Genomic DNA, 18,855 nt, shown 5'->3' with positions numbered 1-18,855 from the left:
CCGGTAAACGGCAGACGGTAAACGGCAAATGCCGCTGGACGGAACGGTAAAATTAAACAAACTGTCGGACGGCATGGCACAATGGCAAGACGCGTCACCATGTTGCTATGGCAACGTCAACATACTCGTACTTTACACGTCACGTTCGGTTGAGTTTACCGTCGCGGCAGTCGTCCACTTACATGGAGTCCGGCATGCCGTCTGCCATTTACCGGACTCCATGTGAATGCAGCATAAGTATTTATCTATGAAGTGATGAGTATACTGATTTTTACCTTGGTTGAGGCTTCTGACAGAGAAGGTGAGCGTTTCCTCTGACAGCAGAGATGAAACATAAGGACAGGTCTGATTGTCTGATCTCTGATGCCATAGATTAGAGCACTCAGACATCTTGGGAAGATTATAATACACACATAAAGGACATTTTGTATGCGTACAACAATTAATCTGTCTAGGACTTCAGAGATGGCTGTGAGCATTGGGTTGTGTATAGTTGATGAGAGACTGAGGCCCAGCTGCACCAGATGCAGCAGCAGTGTGTTCTGAGCCTTTCTGGCTGAAGCTTTGTCTGTAGAGGCTGACCTGGCTGCTACCACCACACCAACATAGAAGTAAATGACTATCGAAACAGCTAGAGCAAACAAAAAATAACTGGAGACTCTGTTGTAAAGGTCAGATATTGGATCAAGCAACATGCTTTCTTTGCCACAAAAGTCCTTCATCTGCAGAGTCTCTAGCTCCTCAAATGGAAAATTTAAGAGCAAAAGAACTCGAGTCAGAACATCTAGTGAACTGATTGTCCAAACCACAATAATGGCCACTCCTGTGTTTTTGATGGTGATGATAGTAGCGTGTCTCAGTGGGTAACACACAGCTACATATCTCTCCAGAGACATCACCACTAGTGTTAGAGGAGAAATCACATTTGTGAGATTGGCAATCATGGCGAGAACACCACACACAGGATATGTCATTGTCACCCTAAAAGCAGCGATGAGGTACATTAATTGACTGTGTACTAGCAATGTAGTGTCTGCAAAAAGCAGGTTATAGAGAAGAATATACCGAGAGGTCTCACGAAACACTGGTTTACTCCTCAAGGTAAATAACAAAGTCCCATTAATGAAGAGAAACACACAGGATGGTACTGCAGACATAAGAGAAAACAACACTAATCCCATTAAGCCTTGATATCGGAGTCCAACAGTGATGTTGGTGTGAGACTGATTTATGTACATTTTAAAGAAGTATCATCACCTGTTGATGTAACAGCAGTACAAAAGGATACTCTTCTTCTCTGTGCTATCAAATGACAGTGAAGGTCTTGTGACCCAAACAGATTTTATGAGCTCAGTCCTCACACCCACGTCATGTGACACCATCACATGTAAGCATGGTAACATGTTAGTAATGACTGACGCCAGGGTTTAAAATTAGCACCCGCCACTCGCCAAATGCGGGTAAAAATATGTTTTGGCGAGTAAAATTATTAGGTCACTCGCCATTGGCCGGCAGCTGGAATATGCCAACTTCACTATATAATTGTCATCATAAATGCTGAACAGTGAAACGAACACAGTTTACAGCTACAGGAGATCTACCGACTGTGTTTCAAATGTTGGAGTTGTCCTGTTGTCCTCCGTGATCCAACATTCAAGAAATGTATCAAGTTTTCTGCTGTAACGTTTGCGTTCAGCCAGTCATTCAGAGGAGGCAGTCAAGATGTTAGCTTGTGGTAACGTGTTTATGTGGCGACACATCGCAATGGTGAGAGGCAGGGTTACCACATGTCCCCGACAATATGGAATCATCCCGTATTTGCAAATTAAATAACCCCGTCCTGTTTTGCATCAATACGGGACCGGGTTTGTCTCGTATTTCCGAGTTCACTTGAATGCAGCACCACCCCGCTCGCAATCCTGTGAAGAGGTGCACGACTCTGCCCGTGATCAGGTGGAACCGGTGAAACTCTGTGTTTTTTGATCACAGACGAGAGTGGCAGAAATTCAAACACTGGGCTCGACAGTGTCAGTGACACTCTGGGCCGTAAAGTATACCCCCGCAGCCCCCGCCCGTAAAGCCGGGTTTCCACCAAATCAACTGTCCTTTTTTTTTTTTTTTTTTTTTTACAGCAACATATGATTCACGTCATGATAACTTCTGTATTTTGGCTATTCAAACTTCCACAGTCCATAGTTCTCTAGTTCCTAGACAGGCTCGGATACAGGTAGCATGTTAAAGGGACAACGAGGAGTTTTGGAAAAACGAAGCATTTTCACACTACATTTATGAGCCTCCGCGCGCACCGTGAAATTCTTTGACCGGCGCAAGACAGACTCATGTTTTCATTCATCAAGAATTAAAGTCTGAGGTTGGAAGACGATCACATACCGTTGTAGTTCCGACCATAAACAGCGATTTGGCGGCGTTATTCTCATAACTCGCCGCAAAACTGAAAGTAAGGAAACGCTGGTCGGCTCGCCTAGCATTTCCGCCACCACTAATAATAACAAAATAACGATAGAGACAAAACGATATATTTATCAAAAATTGGCCCATTAACAAGTGTGGGTAGTGTAGATTCATCCACATTAACGTGAGACTTTTTTATAACCAAATAGAAACTCCTTGTTGTCCCTTTAATCTAATTGATTAATCTGTAAAATATAGTGCTGTAAAAACAACGATGTTGTGCTGTTATTTTTGATCTGGAAAGTTGCATGCTTCTATAGGCTACTGTAGGATGAACAGTAGGCAATCAATAAAAAAATAAAAAACCTGTGTTCACACCACTTATTCAGTCTGAATTAAATGGAAGTTTCAAATCTCACATCACTATATCTTCCTCTGAAAGCCTATTTATGTAATGTCTGTTGTCATTCCATCAGCTAATCTAAACCTATTTTTATATGTATATATTTATTATCAATTTAGTTTAGGAGGCAGGTGTGTGTTGTTAAGGCAGCTGCCTAACTATAATGCAATGGGGAAAACACTGCTGATTTTAATGACTTTGTGTTGTGAGCAGTTCAGTGGCCGGTGAAAACATATTTTGGCCGGTAAAATTAACTTTTTGACCTACCTGCCAATGGCAGGTAGGTCAAAAAGTAAATTTTAGACCCTGACTGACACCATTCCATGTTCAGCCTCAGGTGGTTAAGGTTACTCCAGTTTACAAAGTCCTTGATTGTGCTCCTGTACTCCCCCTCACAGCCCCCCTCGATGCAGCCCACAACAGCAGAGTCGTCTGAAAACTTCTGGAGGAAACAGGAGTCAGAGTTGTGTTGGTAGTCCGATGTATACAAGGTAAACAAAAAAGGTGACATAACAATTCCTTGTGGGCCCCCCGTACTCCATAGAATAGTGTTTTTGAAAGATCAAGAGCGCCCTCCTGGGTGAGTGACTGTAACGGCAGAAGAAAATCGGTGCAAAGAAAGTAGCCTAAAAAGAAAAAAACAAAACAAACTGAGATAAACTGGAAAAGGAAGCCAACAGAAGAAATGGTTAAAGGATGTGAAATTATAACTTCTAAAGGCAGTTATTAAGGAAACAACTGAAGGAAACGACTGTAAAAAAAAAAAAATAGCGTATATTGGAAAAGTTCCAGAATTTGACAGAACAAAAGAAGATTTTGATTCATATTTGGAGCGGTTCGAAAGATGGCTGGCAGCAAATGAAATTGATCAAGAGAAGACAGCAGATGTATTCATAAGTGTGCTGGGTCCAGCAGAGTATGGACTTCTGAAAAATTTGATTGCACCGCAAAAAGTGACAGATGTGGACTATGCCGACCTCACGAAAGCTCTGTCACTGCATTTCAAGCCAAAGCCTATTCTGATTGCAGAATGCTTCAGGTTTTACAAAAGACAGCAACAACAAGATGAAACAGTCTCTGAATATATCCTTGCACTAAAAAAATTGGCAAGCACTTGTGAATTTGGACAATTTCTGAATGATGCCCTCAGAGATCAGTTTGTGTGTGGCCTCTCGGGGAGCAGTATCACAAGCGACTACTATTGGAGAAAGACCTGACAAAGGCCTGTGACATTGCACTGGCTTTAGAATTGGCCTATAGAGACACAAAAGAATTGAGAGAACATACTGAGAAGCCAAAAGGTGCAGTTAACAAAGTGTTCAGTTCTTCAAGTGACAGGTGCCATTACAAGGTTCACGTTACAACCGACAGGATGATTCAAGAGGGAAACACAGATCTTCAGACAAAAGACAGAAGTGCTATAGATGTGGCAAAGATAATCATCAGCCAACTGAATGCTACTATCGCACTGAAACATGGCATAGATGTGGAAAAGTTGGACATTTGAAGAGAGTCTGCAAGAAAATAAAACAGAGTGACAACGCAAAAATGGTGACAGCAACCAGAGACATGGATGACTCATGATGATGCATTGGACCTGCAATGATGCATTGGACCTGTTTACAGTGTACACTGCACAAGGAAAGAAAAATTGCATTTTCGTCTACATGGAGTTATCAGGGAAACTAGTGCACATGCAAGTGGATACGGGTGCCTCAGTATCTTTGATTCCAGAGTCCCTCTATCAAGAGCAACTGCCCACTGGAGCCAGCTGCCATTCACCTGTCATCATACACAGGAAACACCATACCTGTGCTGGGAAAAATGGTCCCTGCACTGTGAAGACGCATTCAAAGCCTGCAAACAGCATCTTCTGAACAGTAAATGTCTTGCACACTATGATCCAGAGAAGCCACTTAGGCTTGCGTGTGACGCCAGTCCATACGGTGTGGGTGCAGTAATTTCACATGTGCTACCCTCTGGTGAAGAGCAACCTATCGCTTTTGCCTCCAGGACTCTTTCATCAAGTGAGAGAAATTATGCTCAAGTACCTTTACCACTTTTGACCATACTTGGCCCTAAATCAGCTGTTCCAACTCTTGCTGCACTCCACATGCATCTTACTGTCATATGATTATGACATTCAGTACAGACGTTCCAGTGACCATGCCAATGCTGATGCATTGTCACGTCTTCCATGCCAGGCATGACACTGATGAAAGCACTGATGACAGTGAAGTGTTCTGTATGTCACACATTGATGAGTTTCCTGTCTCAGCCAAAGACATTGCAGAAGAGACAAGACATGACCCACTCCTCTCTAAAGTCCTGGATCTGACATTGTCAGGATGGCCGAAGTCTGTGCCCAATCCAGAGCTCAAACCATTTTGCATGAGGAAAGACCAGCTCTCTACAGACCAGGGATGTGTTCTCTGGGGGTCAAGGGTCATCATACCACCGAAATTCAGGCGCCGTCTGTTGTCAGATATGCATGATGGACATCCAGGAATAACACGGATGAAGGCTTTAGCCAGAAGTTTCCTTTGGTGGCCTGGCCTAGATGAAGAGATAGAAAACTATGTGAGTCAGTGTGCAGTTTGTGAGACCACACTGAACAGACCTGCGGCAGCGCTTCTCCATCCTTGGTCATGGGCCACAACACCCTGGGAACGGATTCATGTGGACTTTGCTGAAATTAAAAAGCAGCACTACCTGGTGGTAGTTGATGTTTATTCAAAATGGCTCGAAATCCTGCCTACACAGCTCACAACAGCAGAGAAGACTACACATCTTCTCAGGAACCTGTTTGCATCATATGGACTGCCAAAGATGCTCGTGTCTGACAATGGCCCTCCTTTTACATCAACAGAGTTTGAACAGTTTCTCAAGAAGAATGGAGTTCGCCATGTTCTCACACCACCTTACCATCCTGCGAAATGTGAAGTGATTACATTTACTACGGTAATGTGTGCACGCTGTACGAGTAAATACGGTACGTGTATTGACCACTGGTTGTGCTCTGCACCTGCTTACAAGGAAGTTCCTAAGTAAAGAAAACAATAGACTTGTACCCCGTCTCCGTGTGTTATTCTTGCACTCAAAATACTACAGGTTCTGTTGGCTTTGCAGCAGGGGCAACTACAGAAATTGTCCTTTCTTTCTTTGCCTCTGGCAACGGTTGAGCTGAAATGGCTTTCCATCAAGACGGCATGCTTGTTGGCTATTGTGTCGGCAAAAAGGGTAGGCGAGCTCCATGCTCTGTCAGTGCATGAGGAATGCTGCTGTTTTTTGCCTGGGGATGCTGGGGTGGTGCTGCGCCCAAATCCTGCATTCCACCCTAAGCCTCTGAGCCCCACAGCAATCAGCTTCTTGAGCTGCGCCCTTTCCACCCTCCTCAGGATGGTGGTGCTGGGTCAAGTGGGGGGTCATTATTGTGCCCTGTTAAGGCCTTAACGCTGTATATTCAGCGGACTCGGGCCAACAGGACTACAGACCAGCTCTTTGTCTGTTATAGGGCTAACAGTCTGGGGAGACCAGTCTCGAAGTCTAGGCTGTCTCACTGGGTGGTAGAGGCGATCCAACAGGCGTATAAAGAGGCAGGTCAGCCTGCCCCGCCAAGGGTGCATGCACATTCCACACGGGGCCTGGCTACCTCCTGGGCCTTGTGGAGGGGTGCTACCCTGTCCGAGATTTGTACGGTGGCCTCTTGGTCGACCCCGTCCACCTTTATTAGGTTCTACTGCATGAATGTGGCAGCCAACGCTCTGTTCACTGAGTGGGTCCTGGGCAGGACATGTCAGGATATCCGGTGCCATGGCTCTTAGGAGCTAAGGCTCTGTGTGATCTTTTCTTTTTTTCTGGGCTAGCCTAGCAGGCTAGGTGATCTTGCATCTGATCTGGCAATCAGTGTGGCCACCACAGGTGATGTGTTTTAAAGAGTAATCCACAACAGCTGCCCCAGTGGGGTCAGTCCCCGTACATATGGGATATGTAGGGTGGAGAGATAGTCTCTCCACTCAGAGAATCTAGGTTACAGTGTAACCATCCGTTTAGCTCAGTTTGTAGAGCAGGCGCCCCATATGCAGAGGCTATAGTCCTCCCTGCAGTCGGCCCTGTATCCAATCCCGACTCAGGCGGCCCTTTGCTCAGCGCCGTCGTATAGGGGGGAAAGGTGATGACAATTATAAGGGCCCACAGCCCGCTAGGGCCCACATACAGCCCCCAGTATCCTCTATGACAAAATTATTATGCATACACTGAACTAATATATACATACGAATGAATCCGAATTAAAACAAAGCCACAAGTCATACAATATTTTAATTTTAATCATTTCAATAACCCCCCTGACCCCTTCTTAAAAAATGGTTTGGTCCACACAGCGGTTCGTTCTTCCTCCTCGGAAAAAAGTGAGCGCGAGCGAACTCCAGAAGGGTTAGGATGGCCCCCAAAAACCATAAGTCTGGACCATAGACTGTAAAAATAAGGTCTGGACACCAGAAAAGAGTTGAGAAGGAGGCCAGGAGTAGGGACAGCAGAGCAGGGGCCCAGGATATCAAAAACTTTTTTACTAAGAATGGTGAGAGTAAAACTACCGAGGGTGGCTGAATCAATTTGCCTACTTGTTCATTCAATGTCTGTAACATTACCTTTGACGGGGCGCAGGCTGGAGCCTCGCTGTCACCTGGCCGCGCTACACTAGTTACACTATTCCTAGAGTAGCTATAACTAAACGTTACTAATTTGGAGGCTACTACAGTGTGTGTGTGACTGTTTCACACTGTCACTGGCACTGACAGTGCTCCAGTATGCGCCCACTCAGAGGTTGCATTGAATTGTATTATGACGCATTCAAGTTCCACTCAGTAATCATGAGTATCTGACGAAGGTCAGTTACGTTATCATGATGTGTTCAATGTGGTCTTGTAAAATGTGTTATGGTGGGACATTTGAATAGCCTAAAAGTTAAATGTTCAAAGATTTGTTGTTGTTGTTTGTTTTCATAGCAATATAAAATAAAATACACCATAATAGCTGACAACAACAAAGTAAAAAAAAAAAAGACTAGGCCTATTTAGAATAGGCTACAGTTTACACTGACTTTTGAATGGTTTAAAAATGGTTTAAATATATATCTATATATCTATATCTATATATATATATATATATTTGAGTTAAATGCTTTGTTTTTTTGCATATCAGTGCTTGATTGTTAAATACAATAAAATACCCACTACCTATTTGTTGAGGGGTTAAATGAAAATGTATTTGCAATCAGAGTTGTAATAGAATAGACAACTTATAATAAATAATTTACATAATAATACTGTGACTTGTTAAGTCGTTAATCGTAAAAAAGGAAACAAATTGGGTGTATTACACAAGACACCATCAAGAACACTGAAAAACAAGAAAATCGAAGGTGGCAATGAATACGGTAGAGGGGCCCACACCGATATTCTTTTAGGGGGCCCAGAATTCCTAGCAACTGCCCTGCCTTTGCTGCATGTCGTTCCCCCTCTCTCTGCCTCCCATTTGCTGTCTCTCTCCTGACTATAGTATCCATTAAAGGTGAAAAAACCCCAAAAATATACTTTAAAAAAATAAAGACATTTATCAACTCATATAATTGACTGTGCTGAAATTGTTTACCAGAACACATTTGACAGTTGCCACTTAATACTGTTTATAATTCCCTATACAGATTTATTTTGAGATGTCCATATCTGTCTTCTGCCAGAAGTATAGTAATACTGGCCTACCTTAGACAGGCAGATATGAATTATTCCTCCGAAATCAGTACTCACTGCATACTATCTAATCCATGCTTGTCATTTTTATTATACATACCAGAATAGCAGTATTATTATTGCTAATCAAAATGTATGTCATAAAATGCTGTTTCACACACACACAAAAAAGAAACGTGAAAAATGAAAATTTCATCAGAAATCAGGGTGACACAGTTGGGTGCCGTCAGATTTACTGAAAGGGAGAATGTCTGAGATGGCTTTAGAGTCGGGTTATATGTGAAAAACTGATTACGTTTTTTTTTATATATATATATTTAAACAATCATACATCTGTGTGTGTGCATATGCAATTTTGAAAGGAATGTGAAAAGTTTATTGTGTCATCAAAGGTCATGAATGTATTATAAGTTGTCTCACACAGTTTACTGGGACTTTACTATGGACCTGGAATCAACCTCTGTTCTGTCTTATTTTAAATGTAACATACAGTACACACACATGCATTTTCACATGTTAATGTTATGGCCTACATTTGATACCAGACTTAATCTGGGTGTTCTGTATAAATGTTATATTCACATAACTGTCAATGACCACTTTCTTTGTGACACCTGTAAAATTCAATGTAATGCAAACTTATTGCTCAATAATGAATTCTAACTTAGAAAATATGAAAATGTTCTTGATTGAATCTTGAAGGGAGGCATTCATTTAACTACTAATTATTTTTTGAGTTTCACAATGTTCTTGGACCGCACTGACTTCCATTGAGATGTGTTTTAAAGTTTGGCCCATTACTTAACAAATATTAGTTATTCAATCATGCAAGTAGACATTTACATACTGTCGGTAATAAGATGCATGCAGCAAACCCAGATTTTGTGGAAGTAAGTATTTATCTATGAAGTGATGAGTATGCTGATTTTTGCCTTGGTTGAGGCTTCTGGCAGAGAAGGTGAGAGTTTCCTCTGACAGCAGAGATGAAACATAAGGACAGGTCTGATTGTCTGATCTCTGATGCCATAGATTAAAGCACTCAGACATCTTGGGAAGATTATGATACACACATAAAGGACTATGTGTATGCGCACAAATATTAATCGGTCTAGGACTTCAGAGATGGCTGTGAGCATTGGGTTGTGTATAGTTGATGAGAGACTGAGGCCCAGCTGCACCAGATGCAGCAGCAGTGTGTTCTGAGCCTTTCTGGCTGAAGCTTTGTCTGTAGAGGCTGACCTGGCTGCTACCACCACACCAACATAGGAGTAAATAACTGTCACAACACCTAGAACACACAAGAAATAACTGGAGCCTCTGTCGTAAAGATCAGTCATTGGATCAAGCAACATGCTTTCTTTGCCACAAAAGTCCTTCATCTGCAAAGTCTCTAGCTCCTCAAATGGAAAATTTAAGAGCAAAAGAACTCGAGTCAGAACACTCAGTGAACTGATTGTCCAAACTACAATGATGGCCACCCCTGTGTTTTTGATGGTGATGATAGTAGTGTGTCTGAGTGGGTAACACACAGCTACATATCTCTCCAGAGACATCACCACTAGTGTTAGAGGCGAAATATCATTTGTGAGATTGGCGATCATGGCAAGAACACCACATACAGGATACGTCATCCTCACCCTAAAAGCAGCGATGAGATACATTAATTGACTGTGTACTAGCAATGCAGTGTCTGCAAAAAGCAGGTTATAGAGAAGAATATACCGAGAGGTCTCACGAAACACTGGTTTACTCCTCAAGGTAAATAACAAAGTCCCATTAATGAAGAGAAACACACAGGATGGTACTGCAGACATAAGAGAAAACAACACTAATCCCATTAAGCCTTGATATTGGAGTCCAACAGTGATGTTGGTGTGAGACTGATTTATGTACATTTTAAATAAGTATCATCACCTGTTGACGTAACAGCAGTACAAAAGGATACCCTTCTTGTTCGTGCTATCAAATGACAGTGTTCTTGTGACCCAAACAGATTTTATGAGCTCAGTCCTCACACCCACGCCATGTGACACCATCACATGTAAGCATGGTAACATGTTAGTAATGACTGATGCCATTCCTCGATCCTGATATTCCAAATTCCAACATGGCAGTCTCTTTACAGTTAGTCCTTTAGTGCAGGGCTATTCAATTACAAATTCAGTGGGGCCAGATTTTAAAACCGAGACCTGTATATGATAATCCATTGATCCACCGATTGATTATTAAAAAGGCTTGGTTGGAAACAAACGCATACGACCGGGAGGAGGCAGGAAAACAGAGAGAGTTGAGCCACATGTCGGCTACAGGCAGGTACGAATGTAAACAGAACGTTGACAGAAAGTCATTGTCGAGCCCGTCAAAAAAATTAAAAATAATAATTCAGACTAAAAAAATTTTTTTTATGGAAACGCAATACTTTCATTCTGTACCCCTCTAAAGGCCCCGTGGATGTATTATTTTTGAAAAAATATAGCTTTTAATAAATATTCTACATATTCAACCTTTAAGCTGGGCCGGACATTTTCAGCGGTCAATAAGGAGGAGGTTATTACAAATGAGGGGCGTTTTTAAAACCCAGCATTAGCTACTAAACAACTTACTAAACAAAAGAGAATACGTCAATAAAAGTAGTAGTGATAGTAGTAGTAAAGAGAAAAAGAGAGAGTAGTTGTCAATGCTTTGAGTTGGAGGTTTTTTTAGGAACTAAAAGTTTCCTGGGGCCTACTGTCTTCCTGGGGCCTACTGTCCTCTGAGTTTCCACTGGGGTTTACAGCAGGGGTTATGTAAATCACTAAATGTAGCCTATAGTCTTAAAATTAGGCCTAAAACTGAACACAGATGTCTTCTCTAACATATTTTAATTGGTGAAAAACAAGGAGCAAAAAGCCGTTTTGGGGACAATTACTCTGGGAAAGTATTTGATTACAAATCATTCCTTTGAAAGTAGCTATCCCAGTTCTGATTACTCCATTGCAAGCAGGCTAGTTGCGTTGAAATTAAGTTATTGGTTACTTCATTCCCTCAAAAGAAAAAAAAAAGGACAGCGGAGCATGGCGTGCTGTCACTGCGTGGACAGTGCTCACGTGTGGCTGAAAGGAGTGGAGAGACTGGTGGAGTATTAACCAGCCACCACGGTTTATTGTTGGCTGATGGGAGGGCTGAGGATCGGTCAGCGTGCTCTCCACAAACACCGTGTCGTGCCACAGCGGCCTGCTGTGGAGTGTGAGGTCCGTCGGTCCTGGACGGACGGGGAGACTTGTCTCTCGCTGACCTGTAGCACCACAGGACCACGGAGGGCAGCCTCGGCCGTCCGGACGCCGTGTCGGGCCACAGCCGCTCATCACAGAGCGGGAGGCTTTGCCACGGCGTTTCTGGAGAGCAGCTGACCGACCAAGCCTCGGTTCTATCGGTAACTTTCAAAACAACGCACTGACTGGGTGGGTGGGTTGTGTGGGTTGCTAGGCTGCGTTGAGTGGTGCATTCACTGTCGGAACTACAGTAGGGATTTGGAGTTCTCGCAAAACGTGTTTCCCTCTGTTTTTGTTTTGTTTTGTTTTTTTGGGTCAACCACGAGCCGGGCCACTCGGACACTGGTTCGGGCCGGATGTGGCCCGCGGGCCGCCAACTGAATAGCCCTGCTTTAGGGATTCAAATCCTACTGCACCAGCAGCTTCAGTATGCATCGGATACAACGGATGGCTAAATTCACAATGTGGTATAATGAGCATATTCCACGGCCTGTCGTGATATATTGCTCAATGATACTATATGAGGAGATGAGATTGTGGCAAGGTGAAGAGGGCCCAGGTGGGGATTTAACCCACACCTCCCGGGTAATAGTCATGCGCGCTTACCAGTCACCCAAAGGGACATCACCTTGGCCAAGTAGCTAAGGCACATGATCAATTGGAGGCATAGTGACAGGAACCTCAACTGTCACAAGATGGTGCAACTACTGCTACTTTTAAAGTAGGCCTAATAGGCCTACTTGGGGCCAGATTCTCTCACATGTACGTGATTTCTATCAGTCAACAACTTTTAACTTCACAAAGCATCTGTAAGTAGCTGATAGGCCTCCTAATATTGCTCGTCATGTCAATATACTGCTGTATAGTGGGCTCCTATTCACAAGAATGTATCTTGGTAGGAATAGATGACATTCGGGTATATAAAAGGGAATCAATAAAGAATTGGATCGATAAGCAGAAATGATAACAGAATAGACAACAATAAAATCCTATCAATTCTCATCCCTATCATTCAGTGATCAGCACCAAACATGCTGCAACCCAGTCGCCAGAAAGAAACGTTCACTATGGACTATTCTGCAAACTCCAGAAAAGTCCAGGATCAACGTTTCCGAGCGAAAATACGTTATACGCCAACATTACGTTGCCCATTCATTTAACGTGAGCCAATTGCTGCGTTCATTATCAACGTTTTCTACATGTGGCTGTACAACGTTATTTTTTCGCTGGAAAAACAACATTTTAGGATATATTTGACATGGTATTGATGACTTTTTTAGCGAGAAATGTGTGTTTTAGTTTCCAAATGTATGTTGAATTAATGCAAATAAGCTTGTGTTTGTAACATATTCTGCGAATTTGAAAATTGAAAACGTATATATTCAACATTATTCATTAAGCTTTCTGGCGGATAAAATGTGATTATTTGGCACTATTTGAGGACATTTCTAGCGAGAAATGTGTCTTTTACTTTACAAATATGTTGAATGAATGAAAATTAAGTTTTATTTGTAGCCTACTCCAGCGATATTTTATCCGACTGATTGGACTCTCCCACTATGCTGTGGGCACTGAATTATGATTATGAAAACCTGATACTTTTTTCGTTTTGACGAAGATTTTTTCAGCTTGTAGTTGCTGTCGTGGTTGTTTTAAACGCTATTTTATGAATGTAATTTTTTTTTTTTCATTATTGTGATAGGCCAACGTTTGGTGCATTATTTTAATCATAAACGTTATATTTATTCAGTTAATGTGTATTTCGTTTGTTAGTTATTACGAAGATTGCTCAGATTTCCATCGTTGCTATGGTTACAGTGAACGATCAGCTGATTTCATTGTGACTGACGTAGCTTCCGGCAAGTCCGTCATCGTCTCACCGACAGGCAGCCCCAGCCCCCGTTCAGGTAACGTAAACAAACAACATGGAAAATTGTGATAAAATAATTAACAGTTAAAGCTATTTTACCTCCAAAAACCAGCCAGTGTCGTCAACCACAAACAAAGTTTGACAGATGTGGTTGATCAAAGTTGTTAAACTGGCTGACTTTACTAGCTGCACTGTTGATGTAGATTTTAATGATTAGGCTAACGTTAACATAGCTAGGCTAACATTAATGCTACATGCCAGCCCTCACTGTACTTTTCTCACTGTTTTACAGGTAACAGATAATACAATGGCTACAGCTGAAGCTGAGTTCAATGAGATGCTCAGTAAAACGAAGAGCCTGACACAAAGGTAATTTAAATATCTTATTCCATGCATGGGGATCAGATATTATGATGCATTTGTGCAGGAAGTCTGTGTGGTTAACTGCATTACTTTGATTATATTGTGTTGTTTTTTTTAGGTTAAAAAAGAGGACAAAGGCATCAGACCTGCCACGATGGAGAAAACGTGATGATCATCTCTGTGTCCTTGAGGAGACCGGTGTGGAGATGCTTGATGAACAAGAGCCAGGATTTGGTATGTGATTGTGCATCATTATTCTTATTTTGGTAGAAAAACATCATGTTAGGATTTCTATGTGGATGTACCAGTCCAAGAAGCTTTCTGAAGTCTGTAGTAGTTGTAGTCGTAGGCCTGCACACCTCAACATCACCATAATACTTCATTTAGAATGTGATTTTCACAGGGCCTGATTTAAGCCACAGTACCACCTTAAATTAGCTCAGTGCAGCATCACACCGGTGCTCTTACCAATCATATTTCCAACACACGCAACATAACACCACCTGAGAACTCTCTCCTAAACTTCATATGGATGCTGGCAGAAAATGGAGTATGCCAGGGTGGGCTGGCTTATGCAATATTTACAGTTGCCACCTTTTAATTCTACATATAAGTGTATTTTCAATTATTCTGTCAACAGACTGGCAAAGTGTGTTTGAACACCGTTTTACCAGAGTTTTATGGAGTGGGTGATAAGCTCTTTCAAGGTGGACAAGCTGTGCGCAGAAAGAGGATGACACTTGTTGGAAATTCCCACGGGTCACGTGATTCCCGCGGGATGGGAGTCAAAGTTTTATTAATCCTGTGATTGGGACGGGACGGGAATAAAAATCAACGGGAGCGGGCAGGAGCGGAAACTCCATTAATAGATGATGATTTTCAGCCGTGTTAAACTACCAAAAGGACAGATGCGTCCATTTTTGCCGTCATCTTTCAGTGAGCCAAAACTATTTTGGCTTGCGTTAGTTAGTTAAATGGGGAGTGGGCGCAGGAGACACACAATAACAACAAAATGCAACATTTTTGCAACATGTTTGTGGTTCATTTGTGTATTTTCCACATAGATTCTCATTGAACTTCTTGTACTACTTGAAAGTTTATTTTTAAAATAACATTAGAAACTTTTTGTCTTTGTATGCACCAGGAAAGGGCATCTGTGGTCGGTCTCAGCTGAATGCAGCAAAGGCGAGGACAACGAGGAGGAGTAGCTCCAGCCTTGATGAGCAGGTGTGTATCATATAAGAGTTATGCCATCATGGCATTATTCTTTGTGCTCTAAATATGTATGTATATCCACACATCAGCTGACCCACACTATAGGCCCAGTTCCAATCCGCCCCATAAGACTCAGGCCCTGAACCCTCACTGACTAAAGTGACGTCAGATCTAAGACAGAGTGTGAGAGACTGTGAGGGTCCAGATGCTGTAAACATGACTGGAACAGCACTTACCCACTCTCACGACACGTTACCTTGACAACAAAATGTTGTTGACTCCGGTCATGAAATGATAATTTACTGTAATTTCAACACGCACAAAGTGTGTGAGGGGGACGGACTCAAAACAAAATGTTCCTGGATCAGATCTGATCAAATCATCATCAATACTCTGCAGTACTACTACCGTCAGTATTAACGTGTGCAAACTGCACATGTTAATACTGACGGTAAACTTCTTTTTTATTTTTTTGTTGCCCCTGTCCATTAACAATAAAGAGAGCGGCAGAGCTCTCTCTGACTACGTTTGTTTATTTGCTTTTTGCTTTTTTTTTGAACACTTGCGTTCCAACGGCATCACCATGCATCGGTGCTAACTTACGGTAAGGGGGCAGTAAGGGCTCATTCACTGACTCACTGACTTGATGATCTGACAACGGAACAGCCCTCACACACTCACGGAATTCCTGTGAATGCGCCTCTAAGGACACACTCACGCTAGGGCCAGTTGATCCGTACCGTGCTGAAGCCCGAATGCCCCCCCTCCCCTGTCCCCCGCTGGCCCGCACTCACACTACCTCGAACCCAAGCTGCTGAAGCACGGTTGCCTCCGACACATACGTCATCGCGTTGATATACCAATACATCCATGATGCGCTCTGACTGCAGAAAGAACAGCGCTTTTTAATTGTTTGACCGGTTGTCATGGTAACATCTTGAAGTTTAATCAAAGCGATGTCAACTAGCTATGTTTATGGCGCGACGCAATCGTGACTGTTGTTTACACGCGGTTGCAGACACGAGGTGGAGAACGAGCCCGCGACGCATTACTGTACGCATTCCTGGCCAAGCGTACCGTGCACACCTCACCAACCGTGCCGGGCCAGGGAAGTGTTCCGTGCTCAGGTACGGAACACTTGCACTCACACTGGCAATAGAATCAGGACTTTGGTCTAGTGTGCCTAGTGTGAGTGCACCCTAAGTCAGTGTGTCCGTAAGGGCTCGGATTGGAATTGGGCCATACTCTTCTCTCCAATTTATTTTGCACTTCATCTATTCACAACTGTACTACACTTGAATGAAAATCTGTCTAACTTTCACAGACTAACACAAACCCAGTTGAATGAATTTATCTATTGGGCTCTTTTTTTGAAACTACAATATTAGCTTCATCTTTTTTGTGTGACTGTTAATATGTTTGCCATCAGTACAACAACAATTACTGCTATAAGGGTGTACGCAACTATAATAAGTGAAGGCTGCCCAGAATGCAGCCACCTGACTGCCATGAAGTCCTTGTTGTCTGTGCTTTATCCCAAGGCATATGGCATCAAGTGCAATATCATTTTATTTATTATTCGTTTCATATCCAATTACAGTGATATTTAAAGGTACTTTATTGGTCACATATACAGCTAGTACAGTGAAATTCTTTCTCTGCATTTAACCCATCCCTGAGGAGCAGTGGGCAGCCGCGGTGCAGCGCCCGGGGACCGACTCCAGATTATGAGCCAGTTCCTTGGTCAGGGGCACTGACTGGAGGATCAACCTAGCTGGCATGTTTTTAGTGGTGGGGGAAACCGGAGCACCCGGAGGAAACCCACGCAGACACGGGGAGAACATGCAAACTCCACACAGAAAGGACCTGGGCGGCCCGGGATTCGAACCCAGGACCTTCTTGCTGTGAGGCAACAGTGCTAACCACTGTGCCACCGTGCCGCCACGGCACAGTTCTTATTAGCTATAATTTGATGATGTTTACATACTTGTATTGAATTCTACAACCCATAAGACACAAGGTAATACATGGTTTATCATTATTAAAGGTGAAACTCAGCATGATAATGCTGACAGTCATTGGAAAGTTTCAAATCCAGTGAGCGTGCTGGATTACAACGCTCAAACAAACTGATGAATGTTCCACAGACTCAGACTAATGATGTGCACTGTTCTTTAATTACAGATAAAGTGGGGAGCAGACAACCAGGATGGAGCTGGATCTACGTTGGTGGAGGAAATGGGCAACTCTTTCCTCTCCAGGACTGCCATTATCACTAAGCTCATGAGTAAGGGAGGTTTGTTTTAGGCTGTTACACATTGTTATAGAGTTATGATTTACATTTCACTACATTTTAGCATTACATGACTATTGTATTTCAGGTATTTTAGTGGAATAGTCCGACTACATTGTTGTTAGTTACAGTAAGTGAGCACAACATGATACTAAAACAGTTAAAACCCGACTCAAAAAGTGACCAACAGGGGCTCATGAAAGTCTTTAGCTTCTCCAGACACACCAGCATCTCCACAGGCAAAGGCAAAGCCCAGAGACCCACAAGGAGGAGATAAATTAATACATTCTTGTGAAACAGATCAGGCCAGGTGTATAGGGCTTTGTTTATTTCGTGACCATTTTTCATCACCACAGTACTGTGGGTTGTAGTCAACGACAAAGTAGATTAAACGTTTTTCCTCAAAACTGTAAAGGTTAGTACTTCCTATTGCTTGTTGTGAACTGTTTTCTTCTCTGTATACTATATGTCCTGTATACTCTATGTCCAACATCTATGTCCCGTCTGGCCGTCCTGGGTGTGGGATCCCTCTGCTGCTCATCCTGAAGTTTCTCCTGTTTTTTTCTCTCTGAAGTTTTTCCTCAGTGGATTTGAGGGTCTAAGGGCAGAGGATGTTGTTGCTATGTAATGACCTTGGAGACAAAGTGTTTGTAAAAACAGGCTATACAGATAAACTTGCAATGCCGTAAGTGGTTAGATTTTCCACCACTAAATGTGTATGTGTGTATAAATATGTGTAGATGGTCTTACTTAACCATGTTTTATTCTAGTTGTAATGATCTGTGTATGTATTCTTTATCTGTAGTATGAAAATGACTCTTTAAGTTTTGTTTTTACCACCCTGTGTTATAAAATGACAATTAAATGAATTCAAATCAAATGACCTTGATTCCTTCACTTCTTGACCCTGCAAATGTACAGAAACGTTAGTATTTAAAACACAATTTTCTTTCTATCACCATATTCCAATATATATAATAATTTCATTTCAATAGGCTACACTGAAATCTGCAATCTTTTGAGTTTTTCACCATATTGCATTGGATAGATGTAGCCATCTTTTATTGATAAAATTGATATAGTAAATCTCCTCTCTCACAACTTCTTGTAACCTCTCTGTTGTGTGCCTTGGACACCTTGGGCTGCGTTCAATAGCTCAATGCTCTAATGTAAGCTAAACTGGCTATTAACCCATCTGGTTGCATATTTTTTAAGCCACATTTTATGAACACAGTCTTCAAACAACACTCTCACTTTATAGCAACAAAAATGTGTCGAGGAATGATGCTTGGGTGTTC

General features: G+C 42.4%; 3 protein-coding genes across 3 annotated transcripts in view; all 3 read right to left on the bottom strand.

Moving 5' to 3' along the window:
* LOC310997277 (uncharacterized protein) overlaps nt 1–18,855 on the bottom strand; it is a gene marked incomplete at its 3' end in the record, with an annotated part of 100,275 nt that overhangs the window by 58,186 nt on the left and 23,234 nt on the right. The window lies entirely within an intron of this gene.
* On the bottom strand, nt 246–5,465 carry LOC310997279 (odorant receptor 131-2-like; the record flags this gene model as incomplete). Its single annotated transcript, XM_083986955.1, has 3 exons — nt 246–1,147; nt 3,083–3,257; nt 5,436–5,465. 3 exons carry the CDS (start codon nt 5,463–5,465, stop codon nt 246–248), a joined length of 1,107 nt encoding a protein of 368 aa, XP_083843081.1.
* LOC310997278 (odorant receptor 131-2-like) lies at nt 9,468–10,379 on the bottom strand (the record flags this gene model as incomplete). Its single annotated transcript, XM_083986954.1, has 1 exon — nt 9,468–10,379. The coding sequence occupies one exon, from the start codon at nt 10,377–10,379 to the stop codon at nt 9,468–9,470; it is 912 nt and encodes a 303-aa protein (XP_083843080.1).

This window comes from Trachurus trachurus (genome assembly GCF_905171665.1).
Source record: "Trachurus trachurus genome assembly, chromosome: 14".
In the NCBI taxonomy this organism is placed as follows: domain Eukaryota; kingdom Metazoa; phylum Chordata; class Actinopteri; order Carangiformes; family Carangidae; genus Trachurus; species Trachurus trachurus.
The sequence above is the reverse complement of the archived record's forward strand: the minus strand, read 5'-3'. Positions and strand labels throughout refer to the sequence as shown.